The sequence below is a fragment of the Solanum lycopersicum genome, chromosome 7 (assembly GCF_036512215.1).
Source record: "Solanum lycopersicum chromosome 7, SLM_r2.1".
Classification (NCBI taxonomy): domain Eukaryota; kingdom Viridiplantae; phylum Streptophyta; class Magnoliopsida; order Solanales; family Solanaceae; genus Solanum; species Solanum lycopersicum.
The window spans coordinates 62,224,366-62,251,789 of record NC_090806.1 but is presented as its reverse complement, the minus strand read 5'-3'; the positions used below and the strand labels follow the sequence as shown (position 1 = coordinate 62,251,789).

The 27,424-nt window shown below is 32.0% G+C and overlaps 3 protein-coding genes and 1 long non-coding RNA gene across 4 annotated transcripts; 1 reads left to right on the top strand and 3 right to left on the bottom strand.

Moving 5' to 3' along the window:
- The first annotated feature begins 3,882 nt into the window (after positions 1 to 3,882).
- LOC101258169 (fimbrin-5) lies at positions 3,883 to 9,958 on the top strand. Its single transcript, XM_004243812.5, has 14 exons — positions 3,883 to 4,142; positions 4,829 to 4,999; positions 5,489 to 5,733; positions 6,092 to 6,263; positions 6,346 to 6,384; positions 6,484 to 6,552; positions 6,661 to 6,777; positions 7,042 to 7,253; positions 7,698 to 7,853; positions 7,931 to 8,130; positions 8,348 to 8,505; positions 8,583 to 8,679; positions 8,967 to 9,058; positions 9,387 to 9,958. Exons 1-14 carry the CDS (start codon positions 4,056 to 4,058, stop codon positions 9,540 to 9,542), a joined length of 1,971 nt encoding a protein of 656 aa, XP_004243860.1. The 5' UTR covers positions 3,883 to 4,055; the 3' UTR covers positions 9,543 to 9,958.
- Positions 9,959 to 11,574: 1,616 nt separating this feature from the next.
- Positions 11,575 to 13,686, bottom strand: LOC112941792 (uncharacterized). The gene is made up of 2 exons (XR_003247361.2): positions 13,415 to 13,686; positions 11,575 to 13,243 (listed from the first exon to the last, which is right to left on the bottom strand). It is a non-coding gene; the product is annotated as an uncharacterized lncRNA (long non-coding RNA).
- A 2,385-nt stretch (positions 13,687 to 16,071) lies between these two features.
- On the bottom strand, positions 16,072 to 21,086 carry LOC101263622 (BTB/POZ domain-containing protein At2g04740). Its single transcript, XM_004243452.5, has 5 exons — positions 20,405 to 21,086; positions 17,551 to 18,310; positions 17,196 to 17,232; positions 16,948 to 17,081; positions 16,072 to 16,535 (listed from the first exon to the last, which is right to left on the bottom strand). Exons 1-5 carry the CDS (start codon positions 20,844 to 20,846, stop codon positions 16,175 to 16,177), a joined length of 1,734 nt encoding a protein of 577 aa, XP_004243500.2. The 5' UTR covers positions 20,847 to 21,086; the 3' UTR covers positions 16,072 to 16,174.
- Positions 21,087 to 22,299: 1,213 nt separating this feature from the next.
- On the bottom strand, positions 22,300 to 27,006 carry LOC101263918 (uncharacterized). Its single transcript, XM_004243453.5, has 7 exons — positions 26,012 to 27,006; positions 24,717 to 24,833; positions 23,842 to 24,020; positions 23,650 to 23,743; positions 23,061 to 23,138; positions 22,852 to 22,953; positions 22,300 to 22,673 (listed from the first exon to the last, which is right to left on the bottom strand). The coding sequence occupies exons 1-7, from the start codon at positions 26,486 to 26,488 to the stop codon at positions 22,536 to 22,538; spliced, it is 1,185 nt and encodes a 394-aa protein (XP_004243501.1). The 5' UTR covers positions 26,489 to 27,006; the 3' UTR covers positions 22,300 to 22,535.
- Between the last annotated feature and the right edge of the window lie 418 nt (positions 27,007 to 27,424).

The window sequence follows — 27,424 nt, the reverse complement described above, 5'->3', positions numbered from 1 at the left end:
AAAAAATTAGTGCATGATACATTACTATTTCTGTATCTCATTTAAATTAATAAGTATTGTATTTAAACTAGATATATTAAATAAGTAATTGTTGCCCATAAGATGTTAGATTTGAGATCGATACAATATCGTGTGGTAGTTGCTATGTAATTGATACATTTAGTATAAATTCGAATCTACGTATCATATCTAAAAAAATAGTACATGATACATTACTATCTATGTATCTCGTTCAAATTGATAAGTATCATACTGTTTGCCTTGAAAGATATGTATGCTTGCATAATATGTCTTTTTATAGTTGATAATAATATATTTGATACAATAAGGTTGTGAAAGAAGATTGTACCTATCTGAAATAAAATGTATCTATACATGTATCACAATAAATTAGAATTAAGTTATCAATTAGATATATAAACAAACATAATTCATTAAAAAAAAATTGTTTATGAAAAACACTAGGATAAAGAGAAAAATATTAAACCGTATGAAATTTTGGTGAAACTAAAACTAATATTATTATGAAACAATGAGAAGATTAATAGTTGTTAGAGTCCATAATCAACTCAAATTATGAAAATTTACAAGTAATATATGTATATATATTTTTATCAAAATACGAGGTGAGTTTTATTAACAATAATAAAGAAACCAAATACAAATATCAAAATCAACAGTGAATTGGAAATAATAGGGGGAAAAAACAACTATTAAACCAAAAAAAGAAAAAGAAAGAAAAAAACAAAATTAAAAAAACAACAATAGAAAAGGCAAGAACTTCTACAAATATTATATTAATTATTACTAAATGATAATTAATACCTACTGAAAATCAAAATGAATTCAAAATTTGTAATTGCTAAAGAAGTGAAGAGAATTTAGGGATAAAATGAAGGAATAAAATGGGGAATGAAAAAAGTGGATATAGGCTAATAATAAGAATATTATATTTATGTATCTGAAAAATTTTATGTATTAAAAGAATTAAGAAATTTTTGAATTTTTTTTAAAAATACGGACGAATGAATACTAAGGTAGGATCCTCAAGAAAAGTAAGTTTATTTTTTGAAAGACTTTCTAGTGAAGGTGGTAAAAGCAAACATCGCGAGGGTTATTCCATATTCGTTGTGTTCTCCTTATCTTTCAATGTGTTTCATATTTACCTCTACTCTTTTAGTATTTTTCTGAAATAGTTATACATTTCGTGGGTCTCATATAAGATGATCACTTTTTATTTTGATATTTAAAAAAACATAAATAAAAAAGATAATTTTACTAATTCGTCGCTCCTTAAAAAATTTCTTAGAATTTTATAAATAACGTGAACACTTTAAAAAGAATTATTTGCAAGGTAATACAGAAAATATTTAATTTATGTTTTCTTGATTTAGTAAGGTGAATAACAAATATGAAACAATTATTTTTAATATAATTGTCAACTAATAATAAATGTATTAGATTAATGCTCCCTCAATTCACTTTTACTTATCAACTATTCAAAAAATTAAGGGATAATGCACAAGTATTTCCTCAACCTATGTCGGAAATCTCAGAGACACACTTATACTATACTAAAGTCCTATTACCTTCCTGAACTTATTTTAGTAATAATTTTCTACCCCTTTTCGGCCTATGTGACACTATCTTGTGGACCCAACAATGGTTGACTTTTTTCTTCAAGCTAGTATCACGTAGGCCGAAAAGGGGTATAAAATTACTTATAAAATAAGTTCAGGGGGGTAATAGGACCTTAGTATGGTATAAGTGTGTCTCTGAGATTTCGAGCATAGGTACTTCTGCATTATCCCAAAAATTAATTATCATTTTTACTTGTTACTTTTAACATCTCAAGAATTATTTTTTCATGTTTTACCCTTAGTATAATTACATATTCCCCAAATCATTTTCAAAACTTAATACTAAACATCAATTAATAGAATTGGTATGAGAAAATAGTCATGTCATTTATTATTTACTCAATGGACGTGCCAATATAAATGTACAACGGATGATGTATTTTTTGAAATTAATTTTTCGTCATATCAAACACATCCTAAAGAATAGAATAGAGAAATCCAATTTTTAAAGGAAAATATGCAACCAAGCTAATCAAATACTCATTCCGTTCACTTTTTATTTGTCATATTTGGAGTTACTGGCACACTCAACAAGAGGTTAATAATTGACATGACTATTTTATTACTATTTCTATTAATTGATGTTTAATATTGATTGGACGGAGAACATATCCAAAAGACTACACGACCCATTGAAAGAAGAAGAATGATGGTACTTCATCTTAAAAAATCTAGGTTCCTAACCCCCCCCCCCCCCTAAAAAAAAGGGTCAAAAAGTTGCTCCTGCAATTTTTCGACCTACATTACCCGAGGTTAGTTTTTAGTTCTTCTTCTTTCGAATGTTGTGATTTTATTTGTTAGTTATTCAATTGATGATACAAAAATGAACAAATTGAGATCTCATATTTAATGTATCGGCATTCTCTTTAGTCAAGTTATAATGTATTTTGTATCAAGTTTTATAACATGCATCATTTCCTAGATTTCAGTCACTAATGTATTCGTCCGTATTTTTTTTATGGAACTGTATATTTATCTGGTATTTTCAAGTTTCATAGTAAATGTTGTATCAGTTACATATAATGTATCTTTTCATAGTAAATGTTGTATCATTTACATATAATGTGTTTTATTTATGGGTCTGTATGTGTGTATGGTATTTCAATAGTAAATGTTGTATCATTTACATATAATGTATCTTTTCATAGTAAATGTTGTATCATTTACATATAATGTGTTTTGTTTATGGGTTTGTACGTTTATCTGATATTTCAATTGTAAATGTTGTATCAGCTACATATGATGTATCTTTCATAGTAAATGGTGTATCAGTTACATATAATGTGTTTTGTTTATGGTCTGTGTGTATGTCGTTCGTGTTTTGTTTATGGTTTGTATGGTGTATATGTTATTTTTTGGATCTGAGTCATTAATGTGTCTTTCATAACAATGTGTTGTATTTTGTATGACCTACAAACATGTTGTTATTTTTGCATTATATTCTGCTTTATTTTTTGTATCATTACATTCTTTGAGCTATGTTATCAAACAAGTCCCAACACACTATTTTGAAGTCCTCTTTGTTGAAACATAGAATAAGATGAACACGGTTGGAATTTTTTAATTTTGATTTGATTTGTTGAAACAGAGAAGAAGATGAAGATTGAGAATGTTAGCGAAATTGATTGGCTTGATTTAAGGGATTCATTTTTTTATTTTTCGTTTTTATATCTAGACTTTAATTAATAATGTATCCGCTCCATCTTTTTTAATGTATCAGGCCCTATGACTATGTATCCGTGTTTTTTATTTTTGAGAAATTTTTGTCATTAAGAACTTATAAGAGACAAATGGTCATTTTGCTCTAAAAGTTTGTTATTTTTGTCATTTGCCCTTATATTAATAAATGAAATTATAACTAATAGTTGAGCGTCAAGTATTTTTAAAAATATTTAAATAGTTTAATTTTAAAATAGTTAAATATGTGGACAATTTTGAACTCAAATGTGGATGAGAAGTATATTGGAGTTAATAGGTATATAAGATGGTCATTTTGGAGCCAATAGGTGGATGAAAGTGTAATTTTGTACTATTTCTAATACTTCGAGGTATTTAGGCTTTTTTTGGTTATATTATTTTTTTTAAAAAGGAAGTTTTTTGTTTTGATTATTTGTATAGTCTATAGTCCCCTTATATTTCGCGGGTCCGGTAGGTAAAACGAATTTTTCTCCTTCCATTTTCCTACTGGGAACCAAGATTTGTCCATTTTCTTTCCCTAAAACATTTACTTTATTTATCAAATGCCCACAAATCTTCTAACTAAATAATGATCATGTATCATGTGATCATCACACTACATAAAATGCACCTCTAATTTCATTTATTCTTTGCAAATTTCTATGGTTCTATAATCTCAATTTATTAATAAAATCATTTGGCATTGATTTTGTGAATTGATTTGCAATTTTAAGGAGAATGTCTGGTTTTGTTGGTGTTGTTGTTTCTGATCAATGGCTTCATAGCCAATTCACACAAGTCGAACTCCGTGGCCTTCATTCCAATGTATGTCTAATATTCGTTTCATAACGTATTGTATTGTATTGTATTGTTTTGATGAATACTGACATTATTTAGATGATATCATTTTTTTTTGTCAATTTTTAATGCAACTTACTAGTAATATGGTCGAATAAACTTACAATTATAAAGAATAAATAAGGCACGGGCGGGGATGGATTTGTTATAAAAAGATGGTGGATAAAGGGTGAAAGTAGCAGGTATCTCGTGAAATTAGTCGAGGTACGTGCAGATACACCATAGGTATCAAAAAAAGTATGGTGAAATAGGATTAGAAAATGGTAACAATGCTGTCACACCAAACTTGTGGTTACATAACAATGGATTTCTGTATTTGTTGCTGGTGAAAGGTATCTGGTTGAATTAGTCAAGGTGTGCACAAGCTGGTCGGGACACTACAGTCAAAATAGAAAGGGTGAAATAGGGTTAGAAAATGGTAACAATGCTATCACACCAATCTTGTCGTTACATAACAATGGATTTAACGATACAATACGATAAATACTTAAAGTAACAATCAAAGCGAACATGGTATTTAAAGTAACAATACAATACAATACAATACAATGTGTAACAACAACCATCCACACAAGTTGTTAATTGAGTTTGTTGATACTTTTTGTTGTCCTGGAAAATTTTCTTCTTGTTGTTAAGCTGAAATTTGGTTACAGTTTGTTTCTGCATCGAATGAATCTGGGAAGGCCACACTGGGCAATCTACCACCTGTTATGTGCAAGCTTAAGGCCTTGAAGGATATTCTCTCTGCAGATGACATTAGCCGCATATTAAGCGAGTCAGCTACTGATGCGACTCAAGAGATTGATTTTGAATCCTTTCTTCGGGTGAGTGCCACACATTTTCGTCGTGCTTTTGTTTATTTCCCTGTTATCTTAGTTTTATTGACCAGTATTTATGTTTGGGATTCAAAACAAATGAACTACAACTCTGGCTTTTATACAGAAATTCCAAATGTCATAAAGTTTGTGGTTGTCTAATTTACTCTTTACATGTTTGGCTTTCATATTCGTCATATCGTTATTGCTGTGATGAGTGAAACCACTGAACTTATCAACCTGCCTTAAGCTGGAATTCTCTCATACCTTTACTGGTTATCCTGTTACTTTCTTATCTTTATTTCTTATGTATGTGTCATAAGTTCTGTCTATCGGGAACAACCTCTCTACTTGCCAAGGTAAGGGTAAGGTTTGCGTAAACTCTACCATTTCCAGACTCCACTTGTGGGACTATACATAGTCAGTTGTTGTTGTTGTTGTTGTCGTGTCATAAGTTCCCTGTGTTAACTAAAGTGTGGTTTGTTTCTGGCTGGCTAGTTATATCTAGATTTACAAGGACGAGCAACTGCTAAATTGGGGAATACAAAATTAAAAACGTCGTCCTCTTTCCTCAAGGCCAGAACAACTACAATTCGTCACAATATTAGTGAATCAGAAAAGACATCATATGTTGCACACATCAATAACTTTCTCAGAGAAGACAAGTTTTTGAAGGATTTTCTTCCTATAGATCCATCTGGCAATGCACTCTTTGAACTCGTGAAAGGTGGCGTTGTTCTGTGGTAAGTGTTACTCCCTCTGTCCCAATTTAAGTATCTTAGTTTGACTGGATACGGAGTTTAAGAAATAAAGAGAAACTTTTGAATCTTTTTGTTTTTAACTAAAGCTATGTAGAATGTACCAAAATGTCATTTAATCTTGTCGTTTTAAACATGGAAAGTTAGAAAGCAAAGAGTTTCCAAAAAAGGCAAGAGACATTCTCTTTTGAAATGTACTGGAAAAGGAAAGTAAGACAAACAAATTGAAACAGAGTGAATTATTAGGATAAACAGGATGATTTTATCCGAGAGATTCTTGTTTCACTTAATCATTTGATTGCTTGCATGTTTGTTGGGTCATTAACTAAATCATGTAATGCAGTAAGCTTATCAATGTTGCCGTCCCTGGTACTATAGATGAGCGTGCTATCAATACGAAAAAGGTTCTTAATCCATGGGAGACAAATGAGAATCACACTCTTTGCCTCAATTCTGCAAAAGCAATCGGTTGCACAGTCGTCAATATTGGCACACAGGATTTAGTCGAAGCAAGAGTAAGTAATATCTCCTATATATGAATTACTTAATCATCAGTATTATAGCTGCTGAAGTTTCTTATGTTTTTCATTCTCTTAGCCTCATCTGGTTGTTGGGCTGATTTCTCAAATTATCAAGGTATTTTTCTACTACTATACTTGTTCCATATGTTCGTCGTGCAGCTGGAAATGTTACTCATATCATATCTGATCTTCTTGTTTTGAAAAAAAAAAACAGATACAACTATTAGCTGATCTCAATTTGAAGAAAACTCCGCAACTTGTGGAACTGGTGGAGGACAGCAAGGTTTGCTAATAGTTGATTGGTTTCTCCTGTTTTTGGCTACCGCGGAGTAATACTTGTAGAAGTTCTAATGCACCTTGATAGGGAAAATAACAGTAGTAAAATTTGCAGGATGTGGAGGAGCTCATAGGTTTATCTCCAGAAAAGGTTTTATTGAAATGGATGAACTTCCATCTAAAGAAGGCAGGCTATACGAAGCAAGTCAATAATTTTTCGTCTGATTTAAAGGTGAGATAGTGTTACAAGTTCAATATCAAATGACCTTTTCAGGAATTGGTAGCACTATATTTGTAAGGATTAACAACTTGAATTTGTCATAACACACAAAGCTCAGGTGAAACGAGGCTTAGTAAACTGGTTATCGTGTTATGTCCATCTCTATCTGTCTATCATCCGCTCCTGATTCTAGTTTGAGACGAAGTAGACATACAAAGCAGGAAAATTTAATTAGTCTGCACTTTACTTCTGATGTTTAATCTCTGTTCGCTGCAGGACGGAGAGGCCTATGCTCATTTACTCAATGCTCTTGCACCTGAGCATGGTACAACCAACACACTAGATACTAAAGATCCAACTGAAAGAGCAAATTTGATTATTGAGCAAGCAGAGAAACTCGATTGCAAAAGATATGTTACTCCACAGGATATTGTTGAGGGATCCCCAAACTTAAATCTTGCATTTGTTGCACAAATATTCCAACACAGGTCAGATTAACACGTAGACCAATTACCTACTTTCATTTTCTTGTTCGTTAAGTTATAATTCAATTTCATAGCAAATATTATAGACCAAAAATCCTCAAGCTGAAAGGTGACCTGAATTAAGCCAACTCTCAAGGTTAACTTAGTTTTGTTTAAGATCAGCATTCTTCAATAATCTTTGTCTTTGATTGAGAGATATCGCGACTAGAATGCTAATAACCAACGTGTAAGCTGCTGCTTCTTTCAGCAGTCGATGTTTCCACTTGTAACTGATTTGATATCATTTGGTAAAAGATTAACTAATTGATTGTATGAACCCTCGTCTACTATTCAAGTAATGATTTTGAATGAATAGTAAGATAATCTATTAAGGAGTTTATGCTTATGATATGTGGAGTTCACAATGTACTTTTTCGTCTACTAAAGAGTTCCCTTTTTCATGTCTAGGAATGGATTGTCAGTGGACACCAAGAAAATATCTTTTGCTGAGATGATGGAAGATGATGATCAAACATCTCGAGAAGAAAGATGCTTCCGGTTGTGGATTAACAGCCTTGGAACTGATACCTACATAAATAATCTATTTGACAGTGTCCGGACTGGGTGGGTACATTGCTTCTTTGTTCAACATTATTTAGACATTATAAACACGAGTTAATGATAATCCTCTTGAGATACAGATGGGTGCTTCTCGAGGTACTCGATAAAATTGCACCTGGATCAGTCAACTGGAAGCAGGCAACAAAACCCCCAATTAAGATGCCTTTTAGAAAAGTTGAGAACTGCAACCAAGTCATACGGATTGGAAAAGAACTAAATTTCTCCCTTGTGAATGTAGCTGGAAACGATATTGTACAAGGAAACAAGAAGCTCATATTAGGTATTGATACTCTCTGTTGAATCTCCATTTTGGCATTATTTCTTCATTTTCATGCCAAAAAGTCTGAAGAGATTTACGTTGTTAACGTGCAAAGTCAATTCTTTATGGTGAATATGATGGATATAGCAAACATTTGGCGATGTGACTTTAGGTATGATTTAGTTGTTATAAATTGTTCTATCGTTAGAGAAGTAAAAGTTTCGTTTTCTTTTCTCAGCCTTTTTGTGGCAGCTAATGAGGTTCACAATGCTGCAACTGTTAAAAAACTTGAGGTTTCATGCCCAAGGAAAGGAAATAACAGATGCTGACATCCTAAATTGGGCAAACAAAAAAGTGAAGAGTGCAGGCAGAAAATCTCAAATAGATAGCTTCAAGGTGATTAAAAAAACTTCAACTTTGATATATCGGGTTTCTGTTTCACGGTATCTGAGTTCTTTGTTTTGTTCTGTTAGGACAAAAGTCTATCAAATGGGATGTTTTTCCTAGACCTTCTTAGTGCAGTGGAGCCAAGGGTCGTGAATTGGAGCGTTGTAACCAAGGGGGAAACAGGTATAGACTTATAATGTAACAATTCATTTATACATGTAAATACAGAAGATTTAGATTACTTAGATGATCACTCAACTAATAGTTATTATCTCGGGAAGCCATTTTCTTTGTTGAAGAAACTTGGAATTAAGAAGAAAGGTGACTTCCTGAGATAATAACAATTGATTGAGTGATCATATGAGAAATTGACAACTTGGAAGAAAAGATTTTCTTCTCTACATGACTTTGATTAAACTTGTTTCTTTGGGTATCATGAAAAATACTGATGATTCTGAATGCAACTGCAGACGAGGATAAGAAGCTTAATGCAACTTACACAATCAGTGTTGCACGGAAACTTGGATGCTCCATCTTCTTATTGCCAGAGGATATAATAGAGGTAACATGCTTTTTTGTGCCCGCATTTTGTACACCATACTAGAGTGTTGTTATATATTTAGACATGCCATATCGCGCAGACTAAAAGTTTTACATGCTGCAGTCCCGATTCATTCAGAAAAAACTTCCAATGAACACCATAAAAGCTAATTTAGCTGTACCATTAGTGTTCTGCTTCATGTAATAGCACCAAAATGTATCTTTGCTTCATAGCTAGTAGCAATTTCCTTGTTCATGACTACTGACCATAAAACTTCATGATGTTTGCATCCTGACAATCTTATTTATGAAATCTTATCCTCGAGTCTTAAACTGACTTTGCCAAACAGGTAAACCAGAAGATGATCCTTACTCTCACAGCAAGCATCATGTATTGGAGCTTGCAACATAAAGCTGATACTCCAGAGACCATCCCTGAAGAAGACATTGCTGCTTCTGATGAATCTCCGGCTGCACCCAATGATGGTGAGAATGCTTCTTCCTAAGTCACAGAAGAGGAGCAGCAACAAGACAGATAGAGATATTCATGAAAATAAGTATAGATAATATCGTTCGTATTGTCACTGATGGATTGGTGGGAATGCTTCTTCTGATTTGATCCTCAACTCTTGTTTTGAAGAGGACAAATCTCATATAGTTGGTCAATATGTTAATTAACTAAAAATTCGTTAGTCGCGCTTCTTTATCGCCACAAAGTGGTTAGGGTGGTACAAGGCAAGAAAAAAAAGTAACTTGTATATTTTTAAAGAATGTTTAGGTTCTCTGGACTTATAGATTACCAGGGGTTTCAAATAGACAGCTATCTTGTTTTCTTCATGAAACTGATATGAGATTTGAATGAAAACCTGCAGGATACTTTGCCTCATCATTTCTTGAAGCAGTATCCTACTAGTTATATTTATACTAGTTTCTGGACACGTGCCTTGCACGTGTATTCCATCTTTTTTTTAATAAATTCGTTAGAATGATTGAAATTTTATGAAGACGTGTGTAATGATTAGTACAAAAATGCAACAATCTCAAAAAAGTGTTACGATAATATAATCTTTTCATAGAAAAATAAATTAAAGAAGAATGATAGAGAGAAAATATAAAAAATAAACATAGAAGGAAAAGACAACACACAATAATCTTTGCCTATCAAATTTATTTTGTATAACCATACTTTAACTCCAAAAAATCGATGAACTAAATTTTAGAAAAATGTCAAACGATACATAATTATATAAAAGATGAGTTGCATACTAAGTTTATTTTGGACAATCATACCTCAACTCCAAAATGAAAAAGAAAAACTTAAGTCATAAGCTAACATAAAAAAGTTCCAAAGAAATATATATGTCGTATCTTATACTACTAAACTTAACACTTGAACTATATTGTAAGAAAACTTCTCCCTTTAATTTCATAATGAAGCTATCTGTTTTTTTTTTTTGGTTAGTTTTTGACGATATGTATCTGTATCATTATCTAGGAAGAAGAAAAGAGACCAGTAGATGATGGAAAATACATGAATATGATGATATCAGAAATAATTTACTGATATTTAGTTGTCTTTTCACATATCAAACTAATAGAGCACATTGAATCATAATACATAAAATCTATTTTGGTTTCAAAATTCAAAGAGTCACTAAATTGGAAGACTCATTTATTATTAAAGTGAAGTTGTTGAACTTCATATTCCATCATTATGTAATTAAAATATTAGTATTTAATAAATTAATTAATTTTATTTTTATTTAGTGAAAGGGCAAAATGGTAATCCAACTTTGAATATTTGAGTTTCCCACTTATAATAATACTAGATGACCGTTGTCCGTGCTAAGCATGGGCTCAACGTTTAATATTTTATACATTTGTTATTATTTTATTTTACGACACATGCTTTATTTTATAATACGTTATCAGTTGAGTCTCGTCATTTACTTTTATTTGATTTACCATTTCACCAAGATTTCTTAAGCAAGGTGAAAATCCCCTTCAATACTAAAACTTCAATTGGGAATTACTTTTATACATACGAATACATGTTAGCCATAAAACATTGTGGTCACTTCCCTTGTACATTTTGATTTGAAACAATAAGATATAAAAATGATAATTTCGTCTTTGAATTAAGGACACTATATATCAAAGTGCAGGTATCAGCTCTGCTTGACTGTTTTGTATTGGACTATTACCATACTTCACAACATTAGATGACTGTTTTGTATTGAACTATTAGCATACTTTACAACATTACATGGTTAAATAGCATTTTGTTCACAAAACAAATGCACTGTTTATTAAGCAAATTGACAGTATGAAGAAACTGAACATCAAGAGTAGTTGAATGTTAACAAATTAGGAACTAACATTTAGGAGTTGCTGAATCTATATGCATAATACTGCTCCGTGCTTGTAGACATGCTTTCAGCTAATGCTGTAGTTGGGAGCATTATAGGTATTTATAATGGACCTAAATTTAATGTGTTGCATATTAAACAAACAAAATTAATATTTCAATGAGAAAAATTAGTAATTCGAACATATTTTAGCTGCCAAATTTGTTCATAATATATTCACGTGAATATCATACTACTGAATGTTGAAGTGAGATACTTACGTAGTTTAACATTTCTATATGTGAGAATACTAATTACATATATTTACATACCGTATAAAATTTGATAAAAACAAATGCATCTATCACGCTTGGATCTTCTGGATCATCATCGATGTATTTTCATCCAACCTTTAAATAACTCTTCATTTTTCTTTTCTCTTCTCACCATAGAAGATATTTCATTATGTGTTAAATATTCAACCACGTGATAAAAAAATAATGGGTAGGTAAATATTGAATCCCCTTATAATAAAATAATAATAATAATAAAATTATATATAAAATAAAAAAAAGAAAGAACAGTCTTGCTAAAAGCCTAAAAATGATAACAGTAGCCTACACCATTGCTAAAAGCCTAAAAATGAAAGCTGGCAGGAGCCTACACCACTCCATTTGTTATTGTGTAAAGCAATATATATTTTCTTTATGACACGTCTTCCTTTTACTGATGTATTCTATCTCATATAATTATTATAACCACTTCCTCTATCTTCCCTTTTTTTAATTTTAAATTTAAATATTAATTCAGAAAGAAAAAAAATTATAAACACTTCTTGTACATATACATCTCTATGTTTCATATTTATTTATTTATTAATTATAATAATTATAATTATAAATTATTATTCATATTGTTTTTCGTTAGAGATTTTGAGATTCAGGCAAAATGAATGGATATATCAGAAATTAAAATTCAATTTAAAAAAATCTTAAGATATATATAAAATAAAAAAAGGAGAAACAATCTTTGCTAAAAGCCTGAAAAATAAAAATAGTAGTCTACACCACTGCTAAAAGCCTAAAAAGCAGGAGCCTACACCACTCCATTTGTAATTGTGTAAAACAATGTATATTTTCTTTAAGACATGTATCCCTTTTACTGTTGTAGTCCATCTCATATAATTATTAACCACTTCCCCTATCTTTTTTCTTTTAATTTAAATATTAATCTAGAAAGAAAAAAAATTATAAACATTTCTTGTACATATACATCTCTATGTTTCATATTTATTTATTTATTATAATAATTATACTTAAAATTATTATTCAAATTTCTTTTGTTAGAGATTTTGAGATTCAGACAAAATGAAAGAACATATCAGAAATTAAAATTCAGTTCAAGAAGATCAAGCAAGAAGTTTGTAGATATAAAAAATTTTATGAACAATTTTTCTCTTAAAATGTGTTTCATATCTGCAGATCAATAAACATTTAATTTTATAAAACTCATTGAAGCAAGAAGTTTGTTGATATAAAAAATTTTATCAATAATTTTTATCTTAAGATGGGTTTCATATCTGCAGATCAATAGCTATTTAATTTTACTAAAATCATTTGTATTCATATATAAGAATATATAGCTTATTTTAAATCGCACATTGAATTCAAAGAAGGAACTAACGTGGTAGTGTCTTCGCCACCTCCTTGAGAGCTAGTACTGAAGAAAATGCCTGTTGGTTTGCCTGTCGTTCTCTAGAATACTCTAGTAGAATCAAGAAACGCCTTAAATTAAGCACACATCATTCCTACCTCATCTTTTCTCTTAGAAGGTACATATTATATTTGAAGCTGATGAAACTGGAAAAAATATAAAGCAGAAAAGTCAAAAATCTAGAACTTTAACGATACTTCTACTAAACTAGCTACATTCTCGAGTATTCTACACTCTTGACTTGCATATCTACAGAAATCTATCTTAAAATCGCAAATGGGTTTGAGACCATTTTTTACCAATGAAAGAAAACATACCTGAAGTTTTGAATTGCAAATCGATTAATGGTTGTTGAAAGAAGAGAGTTGGAAGAAATTATGCTTTAGAATCATGTTTGAGTAAGTCTTTGTGCTAGGAATGAATTGAACTTTTTTGTTTGAATAAAGACCGATGTTCTGCAAAGGTGGAAGAGGAATGGATCTATAAAATCTTACTATTGAAATTAAAATTTGTCCTTTTTAAATGTGAAATTACATATTTGCCCTTCTTCTTTTGGAAATGAAATTTGTTCATTTGTTATTAATGTAAAATGACAAGTATACCTTGGTCGTCCTCTCACCACTCTTGTATATAGTAATATGATTGTTCTTTTTTAAATGATGGATCATATCATATCATATATCATATATTACTATAAATGGGACAAAAAAAAGTTAAAAGTTGAATAACGATTTTGCCCCGACTATCTATCTATCTATCTATCTATATAAATTATCTTTATTATAAATTAAAATGTTATAAAAATATTTAACCATTTAATTTAAATATTAAATTACATTATTTTAATAAAAATGTTAATGACTTTTGCACTTCTTTAGAATAATTCATAATTAAAATATCTAATTTAATTTATTTTTTTGAAATTATTTAAAATATTATTTTTTCATTTAACATTTATTTCGGGATTCAATAAATTTTGATTGTTTGTATTATGCATTATGAAAGTTGAATTACAATTTTATCTCTATGTTAGTTAAAAAAAGTTATAAAACATCACACACACACACACATAAGTGAGAAGCTCCAAAGTAAAAGGTTGAATTACCATTTGGCCCCTATACTAAATTCAAATGTTATTAAATATATCATTAATTAAACAGTAAATAGTAGAATTTCTATGGTATTTTTAGTTGGTATACATGTGAGTAAATTAAATAGAATTTTTTTTATCCCTTTAAATAGATACATGTATATGGTTTATCTTCTAAATTAATTTGTGTTCTTAATTAATATTTGTCTTTAATTTTTGTAACACTTGATCTTTCAACTTTGTCAGTGAATCTTCATATTTCAAAGGTATATTTTTTCCTATAAATACAAATCTTTTAACATTATTTTCATAGAAAGATTTATATGATACAATTTTTGTGTGTGGAAGACTAGAGAAGGTTTAACCAAGTGAAGAAAAAGGCAAGAGGATTTGTGTCAAGAATACAAGGTGTAATGTGATTATAGGGATAAATAACACTTTAATTACTAGAATATCGAAGCTTGATCTATTTGTTTTTTTACTTATTTGTCGAGATCAGAACTATGATAAGACCACTCCATTTATGTAGTTGAATATCACTTCCATTAACTTGTCTTCCAAAGATTTTAACTTTTTTTTATGGTCAAAAGTTGAATATTTATTACTATAACTTTGTTTCGATTTGCATTATCAACAAAAAACAGGGAAAAGATTGTCTCAGAATTTTTCTATTTTTCGCCGGTAGTCTTGTGCTAAACTAACTCTTACATATGATACATTTTCTTTGTATTTGTAATTTTGTTTTAAGAATATATTTGATTGATGGGTGTATTTTTTTACTTTAGAAAATGAGACAAATACAATCATAAAAATAGTGTATAAGGCATATAAAACAATTAATGCCTACAAAATATTCTAATTTCAAATTATCAATAATTACATTTTTGCATCTTAAATTTTAAATATTTGTAAAGAATCATTCTTACATGTGCTTGTGGATAAATTCTATAATTTTTAGACAATTTTCATTAAAACTATCATGAGATTCAAATCCCAAAGTAAAAAAAAAATGATACACCAAAATGCTTAAGATGTTAGAAGATCTTTTATCCTTTGATCAAATATTGCTCCTATTAATTTTTTAACCAAAAAAACATAAAATATATTTTAAGAAACTTTTAATTCTAAGAATACTATATTGTCATTTTGACTCTCCATTACATTAAAATTTGATTATTTAATTAAATATTAATATTTTATTTGTACAATTACATAATTTAAATACCTTCAAATAAGTTTCTTATTTATAAATTTGAATTACTTAATTGCATTCTACTTAATGAGAAGAGAATTTCAGCTTTTACTAATTAATGTCAAACATTTTATCTTCTTGAAACGTATATCCTGTGTAAATATTAATTTAATTTCAACATTTTTACTCTATCTATGAGACAAGAGAGACATTTTAAGGAAGAATTTCAATATTTTTACTCTATTCTATGAGACAATTTTTTTTTAAGGAAGTTAATTATAAAATAATGTGCCTCCATGTTTGTTTTTGCATCAATATTTTATCTTTTAAAACAAATATAAAATTTCTATATCAAATTATAATAAAGGGAGGACTAAATGCAAAAAAAATCTTCAAGGTAGTTATACACTACAAACATTTTTTTAAAAATTAAATTGTGCATTGCCCTTTTATTAATAAGTTTATACACAAAATGTTTGTCATTTTACTTTTCATATTTTTATTGTAACTCAAATATTATTTTTCAAAAAATTATGTGATTTTTTAATAATTCATATTCATCGTATGAATTAAACGTGCAACGCTCGTGTCCATATACTAGTAGAATCAAAAGACCAAGCCAGTAAGTTAAAATAATGTGAAGAAAAAGAAGAAGAAAAAACTGTTCTAACTGCCAAAAGTGTAACAAGAACTTCACATATAAGATCATTTTTATTTTCCTCTTAAGGATTAGCTTTGCTACATGAACAAAATAGTACATTTATAAGATTCAAAAAATAAAAGAAATAACAAAACTCATATAAATTCTTGTTCACTACTTGTATTACATTCAAGCCCATCAGTTCTTTCTTGTTCTGCAATTTGCATGAGCATCTCAAGGCGCTTGTCAAAAAGCAATGCACTCTCATCTCTCTCATCGAGTTCGGCAGCTTCAGCTTCGAGCCATTTCTCTCGCAGATCATCCAAAACGTTTCCTTCAGCTGTGCTGCCCATCTCAGCTCCTGGAGCACTTGGGGCAGTTGTACGAAGTGCAGAATCACCAGATGGTGGTGGGAGGGTCAAAAGCATTGCCCTAAACTCTTGGGTATCCGCAAACGTCTCAAAGTTACATGCCATTGCGTCTAGACAATACTCCCGAATCTTTATAACACCATACCTAAAAGTATAAACCGAAGAACTTAGCTTTATTAAGCAAAAATACAATGGATAGACACCTTAATTTATGCCCTTTTTTGCCATAAATTAACTCTTACAAGTTTGGGAGCAGTTACAATAATGTTGTTCATAGGTCTTGATGCATATTACATTTAAACTCTTGCTCTTCTAGATAGATAGTAAGAGATGTTCAATGACAGGACTATTCACACAAAGTCAAACTTACACATAGGAATTTTAGCTTTAAGTTTAAACATCCAAACAGACTGATTAGAAGATGGTGATAATCCATAACCAAAGAGATCAAAAAATTTCCTAGATGTTGGTATACACTTGCAAAGGAATGTGAATACAATTTAGGCATATTGGTATATAAAGAAGGAATATGACTAAAGAAGACAGATATCACATACATGTCCGACAATACCAGCCAATGGCACAACTCAGCAGGAGAAACCATTTCCAAATGTGGCAGCAGTGCATCTGCTACGACACGTTTAAGGGGAAACAACAGGTACCTTGAAGCAGCATCAAACATTTCTTCAGCCTGGTAAAGAGATTACATGCATCATAAATTAAACTATCTGAGCAATCAATGCAGAAGAGAAAAAGACAGCTAATTATGGCAACTATTCTATGACTAGAAATTCAAACAACATACTTGATCAGGGTCAATGTCCTTCAACCCATCAGTATACCTGTTTAACATAATATGATCTTGTTAGCAAGAGGTTGCAAGATGAAACAACTGAAATAAGCACAGCTGAAAGCCAAGTCACATGTCATTTGAGTCACACCAAGCGAGTTTGTTAAGGAGGGGTAACTGAGTCATACTGGTGATCAATTAAATGTACAATCACATAAATGTTGTTGATGATGCAGACACATACTGAAATACAGCAGAGTAACTCCATCTATTAATTAGTTTATTTTATATGGGAAGGGGGGGGGGGGGAGGTAAAAAAAAGAAGCTTTTCAATGAAAAACAAAAAAGAAATGCGAAAAAGATGACTTACATATACTCTATCATCTTCTTAAAAGCTCCAACAGTCAAATCATGTTCCTCAATGCATGGAAGTGCATTATCAGGTAAACAATCTCTCCCTTCAAGAAAATCCTTCATGCGTGACAACCTCGCTTTAAAATATTCAGACCTTGATGCTAAGATCACTTGATGGCAACGAAAGATCTTCTTATCAACTCTAACACAAACATCTGCAAGATCATCTTCAAACTCACTGATCTGCATTGAACTGACAAGACATATAAGACCATCTACATCGTGATTCAAGTTCTGTTCGCTGTTGGAATTAACAAGAGCAATTTGAAGAATTTTATGCAAAGCATTTGGAAGACGGTCTTCTTCTGGGAGAGAGATTCCCTGCAAGATGAACCGCTTTTGGGAGTTATCTACGTCCCTTAGTGCTTTGTATTCGGCATATTTTTGATGAATCAACTCTTTCTCAAGGACTTTTTGTAGTGACAGGCATTTGCAAACTTTGCAAATTCTAACAAGATCTTCCATGTCATCTACTGCTATATCAAGCCTGTCGGAATAAAAGAAGTGGATGAGGCTATAAAGAGCATGATAAGAGAGCTTTTCCTTAGAGAATCGTACTTCCTTTCTATCCTTCCACTCAGTCTGAAATTTCTGTTCGAAGAAAGGCGACCGTGCAGTCAAGATTACTCTGTGAGCTTCAATAGGCCTACCCTGCACGTAGAATACAACATCCGGAGGAAAGTCGCTGGGGCTGGATCCTCCATTTTCTGAATTACCTATTAATTATCCCAGACCACCATGTCATTTTTGAGTGCATGAAGACAATCTGGACAAAGAATCAGAAAGTGTGATATATGCATACAGCTAAAGAACCAAAGTACTAGTACAGCCACAGTTTCCAAATCTAAAGGAATCTGAGAAACAGAATATCCAGTGAATCCAAGAAAAAAACTACTGACTCATGTAAAAAAACAGTAAGCAATAATGATGGAATCAGATTCAAAAAAAAGTCATGACTTCACTATCACTGGAAGCTTTATCAAGTACAGTCTATCCAGCAATATATTCATACAACACAAAAGGCTTCAAAGGCCTATAGTGAGAGCGGAAGTCATTCACAAAAGGCTGACTGATCGATCAGGTTCTGTGTTTAAAGATTCAACACCGGAATGGAACAGTAATAAAGTGGAAAACTAAAGCACAGATCCCATCAACAAATGAGGAGATTTAAGTTTGTTACACTATTCATGGCGCAAAAGCTGGTCAAGGAGTCATACAAAAAGACTCTGTATTCATTTTTGTATTCTAGTTACTTTTGGAAGTCTAGGTACTTCATGTACTAAGATTCCTGAGCAGAAAGGATCCCGAATTCGATACCAAATTCCTGTAAATTGTGGTTTCTCAGCATTGTAAGAAGACTTTAAGTACTCCCACCAACCTCCATTCCAATTTTATGTGATGGTGTTTGACTGGGCACGGGGCTTAAGAAAGAATTTTGAAACTTGTGGTATAAAACAGGCCATACATTTGTGTGAATTTAAATTCTCTCATTCCAGGTAAAACTGAAAGTTTAAGTTAAACTATTTCTAAATAATAAAGTATGGCATGCTTTTCGGGAAAAATACTAAAAGAGAAATTATGAAGCATAAATTAGACATAGGGAGTAATAAGTAGCTTTCTACACTGAGAATTTCTTATAAGTGGGTGAAGGAAAAAATTGGGACAGTTCATTCTCCATCATTTGACTGCTCAAGACTAGTTGACTACGCTCACATTACAAGGTAAATTGCAGCTTGATTGGGATACGGTATCAAATGAGAATTAAATAAGCAATACCAACCATATGGTTTCTTGTAGTATCGCATTATTTGGCAACTGACAAGCATAACAGAAGCTATGAAGGTCAAGGAGCTATGTAGAGTGAACACTATCGGCATGTCATGCTAATTTGATGGGTTCGCAGAATGAACTGCCTTTAGATTATAGGGTTCAAAAAGTCTGTATACCTTCTGAACATCTTTGCTTTGGTGCTATTTTTAGATGATTATTTTGATGTCCCGCTTTTTAATCATCACCTCTCTCTTTCAGCTGTAACTTTTTCCCCTTTTTCTATAATCCCAACTCATTGATGAACTTATGAGCCAAAGTCTGCTTCTATCATGTATTGAACTGGATATTTTTCTAAAAGAAATAAGCAGCTGGTGCTAAGACAACTCAATAGAGAATTTTAAATGCCAGGATATTTTATATTCACATTGAGAACTCCAATGCTTTTAATACTACCACGCACTCCTTAAGAAGAAAGATTCAATTTCTTAATAAGTCTAACAAAAGAATCTTGCTCCTAGGACCAATCAGGTTATTTCCATATAAGAAGGGCTTAAAGTTGGAAAATAGGATTGTTTAGAAATTAAGGGCTCGTTTGGCACGAGGGATAGGGGATAACTATTCCAGGATTAATGTTAAGGACGAGTTTATGGAATGTTTGGTTGGCATAAAATTGTGGAATAACTAATCTCAGGATTAGTTATCCTGAGATTGTAGTGTTAGTTTTATCCCACATTGAAGATGGGATAATTAACCCCGGGATAGCTTGTATCCCAACTAAATGAGTCATAAGTCCTACACAAAGTGCTAAAGTTCTTCACCTAGATGCCATGGTTAGTTCACATAGAATCTCAATAATCCACACTCCAATCTCAAAGTCAGACCATTCTCCCTTCCTCCAGTACCTATAGTATCTCTATGCATCTTCGACTTCTTGTATACGGAAAAAAACGAAAATACATCATCCCAAATATTCAGTATTGAGGCATATCAGTTATAATCAAAGACAATTTTTTCCAAGCTCAATATGCATATTCACATACCTGATATGGGCACTTGACCTTCAGATTGTTCGAAAAATTTCTTATTAGCCCAACAAGCCAAGAAAGTATCTCTTAAAGCACCTTGCAAAGGTCCAAGCGGAGGAGGCCGAGCTTCAAAGGCCTTCAACAGTTTCCTCACCTTAAGATTAAGCGCAGCATAATGGCAACGGTCACCATCAAAAGTATGTTCAGAACATATAGCACCACTCTCCAGTAACATTCGGGCAGCATCAAGATGACCGGCAAGACAAGCATAATAAAGGGCGACTGAATCCCATTGGTCCCTAGCATTTACGTTAACACCAGACTCCAATAGGTATTTGAGACGGTCGACATCTCCGGCCCTTGAAGCTTCAAAAACGTCGCCGTATGGGACTTTCTTTAAGGGTAAACATGACTTGAAATCGTCGGCATCTAAGAAAATGTCATCCAGGTCAGACATAGGAATTTAACTGAAGTGTGCAAAGAAAAGTTTGTTTGGTTCGTGTGATGGAGTTTTTGGGTGAATTGGGTATTTGAATTCTGCTGAATCTTGAAGAAATTCGTTAGCTCCAAAGATTGAGGAGTGCAGAAAAATGGAAGCTAGAGAAATGAACAAGTTTTCAGTTGCAGAGCTAAAGGATTGACAAGAAAAACAGTGGCAAAATCGAGAGACGTCACCCTTTGCCTTTTTTTGGGCCGGGCTTAGTTTTACGGGCTACATTCACTTTTATTAGTCTATTATTTTAAAACTTATTTTTATAGAAAATTTCTATATATAGCCAGTTAAAAATAATTAATTACTCTTTATAACTATTATTTGATAATTATAATTTGTAACTACATATTATATGGAGGAGAGAGGAAAAAAAGAGTCGAGATAAGTGAATTGTATATTTATATTGGTTAGATAATTGTATATTATACATATGTATTTGTATATATGGCAAGAGAGATTTGGAGAGGGAAGAGAGAGACTGAGAGAGGTGAGCGAGATAGAGAGTGGGAGGAGAGAGACTGAGAGAGGTGAGCGAGATCGAGAAAGGGAGGAGAGAGGCGAGTGAAAGAGGGTAGAGAGTGGGAGAGAGGTGAATTCTATATGTATATAATTTATATAGTTGTATATTATACATATGCATTTGTATATATGGCAAGCGAGATTGGAAGAGGGAGGAGAGAGGCTAGCGAGATTGAGACAGGGAGGATAGAGGCGAGCGAGAGAGGGCAGAGAGTGGGAGAGAGGTGAATTGTATATGTATATAAGTTAAATAATTGTATATTATACATACGTATTTGTATATCCTGACTAATTATACATATACAACTAATTATACAAATTCGAAGTCAGCCAACGTAATTAATGTATAACTTTAGTCGCGAGTGATAATTATAGCAAACTATAGCTATGATGAATAGTTAAATAGTATAAATTTGCTTAGCCGCAAAATTTTCTCATTTTTTATTTAATGACGGTTATGTTTTCTCTATTTAACTCTCATAATTAATCATTTAGTTCTATATCATTTCTCGATGGACCGAGGGAATATTAAGAGAAAAGTTTAATAAGTCATTTCTCAAGATTTAATTTCTATTTTGTGTGAAATTCAAATCAAACAAGGAAAAGCAAACGGGGAGTATTAAGAGCGTTCCATAAATTGCAGTAGTAGCATCCATTGTCGTAGAAAAAGAAAAGCTGAGATTTTATTATATTTCAAAGGAAAAACGACTTTCTTTTAGCCTCTAAAAAATGACTTTGCTTTTTCATGAAAGAACTTTTTATTTAATAAAAACGTGACTTAACATCTTAACCACCGGGCCAAACAAGCTATAGCCACTTAATAAGACTGGGTTTTCCATACCTGCATGTTCTTTCCTTTTACTATAAATTTGGCTCAACAAAATGAAAATTTGCAGGATTTTGATAACAGGAGGAAGGATAAAGAATAAAAGATAACTAAATTACACCAATATTTTCAGATTAAATTTACACTTCTGTAACACCTACAACTTAATAAACAAGCATACTCCTCTCCAAGCCGCGGTTTTTGCTCATTGTTTTTTGAGCAAATCGTTGATCTCCTAGCAAGGGCAGCACGCCCTGCCACGGATGCATTATACATATGCTACAATTACTAGGTTTCCTCGTAAAAAACTACAGTTTTTCATCTGGAAATACAGAATTTAACCGTCTTGATCTCTGGTCAAGCTCTGCCATTACAGCTGGTTCCTGCTTTTTCCTCTGTTTTGATATAGTAGTCGTTGTCATAGAGCCAACTTTATCAAATGCAACCTGAACGAATGAATATTAAAGATATGATTCGCTGTAGAGTTCATAACACAGCAGCATGTTATCCTAAAGATTAAGTTTCTTAATTCAGAATAAGAAGTCATTTATGCAACATGAGGGTCAAATGAGTTAGATGGATCATGAGCATAAGAGAAAATAGAGTCTAGTAAAAGTGTATTACCGTTAACAACTCGTCAGGATCAAAAAGGTGATGAGTGCTTCTCTGTATGATACTAATTACATCCCCAACATGATGTGCTACCAGCAACTTCTCTTCGTTCATCTACAGTTATTTAAAAATTGCAGAACTTGCTTAAAATTTGAAATTAACTTCTACTGAGTCAATAGTAGAAACACATACATGAAAAAGAAATTAGAAGGAATATGTACCTTGAAAATTGCCAATGCAACATGAAATAGAACCTTAGCACCTTCATAGAAGAGGACATCCCATACTCGCAAGGTTGTCTGAAATGAATTAGCAAACACAAATTTAGAGGGTGTTTGGCTAAGCTTATAAGCTAGTCAAACTAGTTTATAAGCACTTTTTAGCTTATTTACGCATTTGGTAAATACTCAAACCACTTAGAAGTTAAAATCAGTGAAAAGCCATAAGTTGGTGACCCCTAACTTATGGCTTTTCAGCTTATAAGCACTTTTAGTTTGAGCTTTACTATTTTATCCTTAATATATCTTAGAAGTCTCAAAATATCTTTTCCAAACACATCAACAGCTTATTATCGATTTCCACACTTTACAAATGTGTAACTGCTTATTTGTAAATCAATTTAGCACTTGAAACTGTTTTTCAGCACTTGAAACTTATCAGCTATTTACAATTTACAATCAGCTAATCCAACTGTCTCTGAATAATCAGTAACCGATTCTTAGCAGGTGGTTTCCACTTCCCACATGGGTTTGGATGATCTATTTTAAAGCATTTTAGAGTTTCAAACTCAAAGCAAGAGAGAATTCTCACCTCAGAAGGCAAACTTTTGGAGAAAAGGCAGAGAAACCACTCAGTGCAAACAAGAGAAACATCAAATTCTAGAGAATCCAAATGAGCTGCTAACCTGCATTTTCCTCATCAATTTCAGAAAACAATCGATATCCACGTGAATCAAAAAAATCAGTGGAAAAAAATAGTTACACAAAGCAAAAGAGCAAGTACCTTGGACATTTTTTGGTTAATAGGTCCTTGAATACTCTTTGCTCAACATGGCATCCAGACAAGTTATTAGTATAACAATCATTAACCAAGACATTCTCTAAAAGGACAGCAAGCATCCAGAAAGCATCTTCTTCAGTTTTTAGCACGAGCAACAATAATGCTGCAACATAGTTCAATCCCTGCAAAACAATCAGCTCAGCCAAATTAGTGATGTAACAACTACTATTGAAGAAAAAAGCGAAACCTCTTGCTACTGTTTCCTATGTCTTTGTCTCTAACTGGACACATTTAAGGCCTTTTTATGCCTTCACATATTTTGACATGTAAGAAAATGTTTAATTAATTTGGTTGAGCACCTGGTTCTAATAGGCTAAATGTATTAGTCTTTGAATATTTGTTCCCCGAGGCGTGCTATATATCACTTCACATTTAAACAGCATTGTCATATGAAATGGGAAAAGCAATATTTCTTTGACTTTAAAACTGTCTAGGATAAGTGCAAACTTGCAGGAGGTAGGAATTAGATTGACTAGTTTAGAGCTACGCAACTGCACTATATTGATAACGCAACTTAAATTTCATCCTTATCCGAAATTGCTCATCCTCAAGTTTCACTTCCATAGTAGCCTTCGTTTATTATCCTTCTTACTCCTATTCAACTCTAAACAAGGACACAGCTTGCAATTGCAAGATAACATGAGAGAATCGATTGATATCCCTTAAGAAATGCATAATCTAGCTAAATAATGGATAAGTTGATGTAACAAAGCACAACTAAATTTCTGAACTATGAAGCTTGGCAGCATGGGCTTCTGTAAATGAAAGAAAGCAGATCATAAAAGATTCTATCTTTGTGATATACAAGAAGGATATACCTGGCAATAGCCTACATCAGAATCTCGGAAAGAATAGGCGACAAGCACTCGCCTCAGAGCAGCATGACCCTCAGAAGTGTCCAACCAGGGATGACCAGGAAAGGTTCGTGGAAGGTCCTGCGAGTAAAAAACACATACAGATCACAAATTTGGCAATACCAAATCTTAAATAAAATGTATCTTAAATTATACATTTCACTTCAAGCTTGTTAACAAGTTACTTAATATAATCTTGATTCTTGTCTTCCATTTCAAGATATACATTCCTCGTATAAGTAGAAGAGAAGAGTTTTTTTCAGCTTTATTTTACATAAAATTAAACATCATGAAGACCCTCTTTCATCTGCAAACTGGTGCTCTATCATGAATCAGTAGAGAGATTCATCTCTTTAAATGCAATGGGTGGTATGGATTCCAGTATGTCCGCACTTTTAACTTCATCAATCTGCATTCAATCCCTAACCAATAGGAAATGTCTATTCAAGTTTGAGCCTAGTATATTAGCCCTATAAAGAAATAGCAAATGGGACATGCTCTTCGACTTATAAAGGATCATTTGCCAGCCAACCTTCAACACTACAACAAAGGAAAGCACTCAACCCTTGAAATCTGTAATACAAGTCAACTCCTAAAACAGTTAGCAACACATTAAGTATGTACACAAGTCATCTCCTAAAACGGTTATCAACACATCAAGTATTTGCACAAGTCATAAAACCATGGCATTTAATATTTGGAAGAAAGAAAAGTTGCAGACGTATAACAGCCGACAATATTACTCACCCAAAAAATGCATCCTAAATTACTCTTTATTATACTTCACAACCTAAAATTTCACTCTATAACTAGATGAAAATGTTTGCATTTGGAGCACATATTAACTCAAAAACTGCTCTCAAATGCACCCAAAAGGTTATCAACACATCAAGTCTCAACATATAACAGCAATCAGCTAAACAAAAACACCCTTCATCACCCAAAAGGTCATATCAAATAGCATAACACCAAATTCAGAGAAATAAACCAAATCTATTCTCAAAAGGGGTCATTTGGTACGCAGGATAAGGTGGGATGTCCCAGGATTAAGGTTTGGATAAAATTTACACTATCTTGGGGTTGACGGTATAAATATAATCCCGGGCTTAATCCGGGAATCCGATTTCATCAGATCAAACTTGAGGTGGGATAAATTAATCCAAGTATTATAATCTCAGCACTATAACTCCGGGATAATTTAATCTGCAAAGCAAATATCAAACAAGGGATCAAGGTAATGTTTTGACCAAAAAACTCACATGATCAATCTGTTTGGTTGCAGGTGTGACCTTATCCTCAACAGCCATGGTCATGTCTTGGTAATAACTTTCCGGGACGGTTGATTTCTTCTTAGCTGCACCTGATAGTGAAAACCACACCTTAGGCCTCAACACAGGTGGGATTCCTTTCCTAATTAGTTTCTTGAGAGTAATTGCATTCACCAAAGTAGAGAGTTTAAGGGATGTTTTAAGGGTTGATGTAACTTGTGTTTGCAAATACCAATTTACACCTTTGCTAGCTTCTAATGCCCACCACACCTTACCCTGTTCCCTAACCTTCTCCCTGACCTCATTCAACACATTTACATCATCAACATTGCCTTCCACTGTAAACCCATATAGATCTTGGAATTTCACAGTAATATTTGCCCTTCTGGAATGAATACTTGGCCTCAAAATCTGAATTTGAGATTGGTATTCAAAGGCCAAATCTTTTCTATTTTGGGTTCCATACATTTTCCTCTTCTTCTTTTTTTTTTGTAAGAGTTTCAAAGATTAATCAAAAGGGTGTCTGAAAATAGATGAAAGAACACAAATTGTCAACTTTCCAGACAAAATGAGAAAATCCAGGGCCTTAATAGAAATGGGTATTTGAGGTTTTTAGAAAAAATCCCATTTCTGGGGCATCAGATTCTTCAAAATACAAACTGATTTGTACATAAAAGGGGGAAAAATCAGATCTTTTTTGAGTTGTTCCCCCACAAAAAGACAATGGAGAAAATTGAAAACGAAACAGCAAATGCTACAAAGGCAGGCAAAATCCAGAACAACAGAAAAAGAGGAGGAAAGAAGATGAAGAAGACAAATAAGGAACGTTGGATAATGGAAAAAAGGAGGATTCAAATGCAAAGAGAAGACACCATTTTGTATATAATCGATATTTGAGCGAATCAAAGCTTTTTCAAATTAAAAGGTTTGGTGGCCTCAAAGTTGAGAGAGCGAGACAAGAAAAAAACTATTTATATTCTCGTTTCAATTTATGTCTCTTAATTTTATTTCTATTTTCATCCCAAAGAAAAAAAAAAATTTTGAAAAATTCTTTTTATTTTTAAAATTTTATGTTAAACTAAACTAATTAAAAAAATTGAAATAAAGGAAAGATACTACTACAGGAATTTTTAATAATCATTACATTAAATTTATTTATAAATTTCAAGACATAATTAATATTAATAATAATATTTTTAAAATTACAAACTCTTTAGTAGAGTAAATACTTAATGAAAAAAATTACATTTTAAAATACAAACAAAAATAAAAGTTTAAAATTTTTCCTAATTAGTACTCTCTTTATTTTATATTAAGTGAATTTTTAGGGGAGTTTCCGTTGTTCAAGATGGATATTTAAATTTTTTTCTATATTTACTTTTTTTTTTACAAGGTCTGATATTT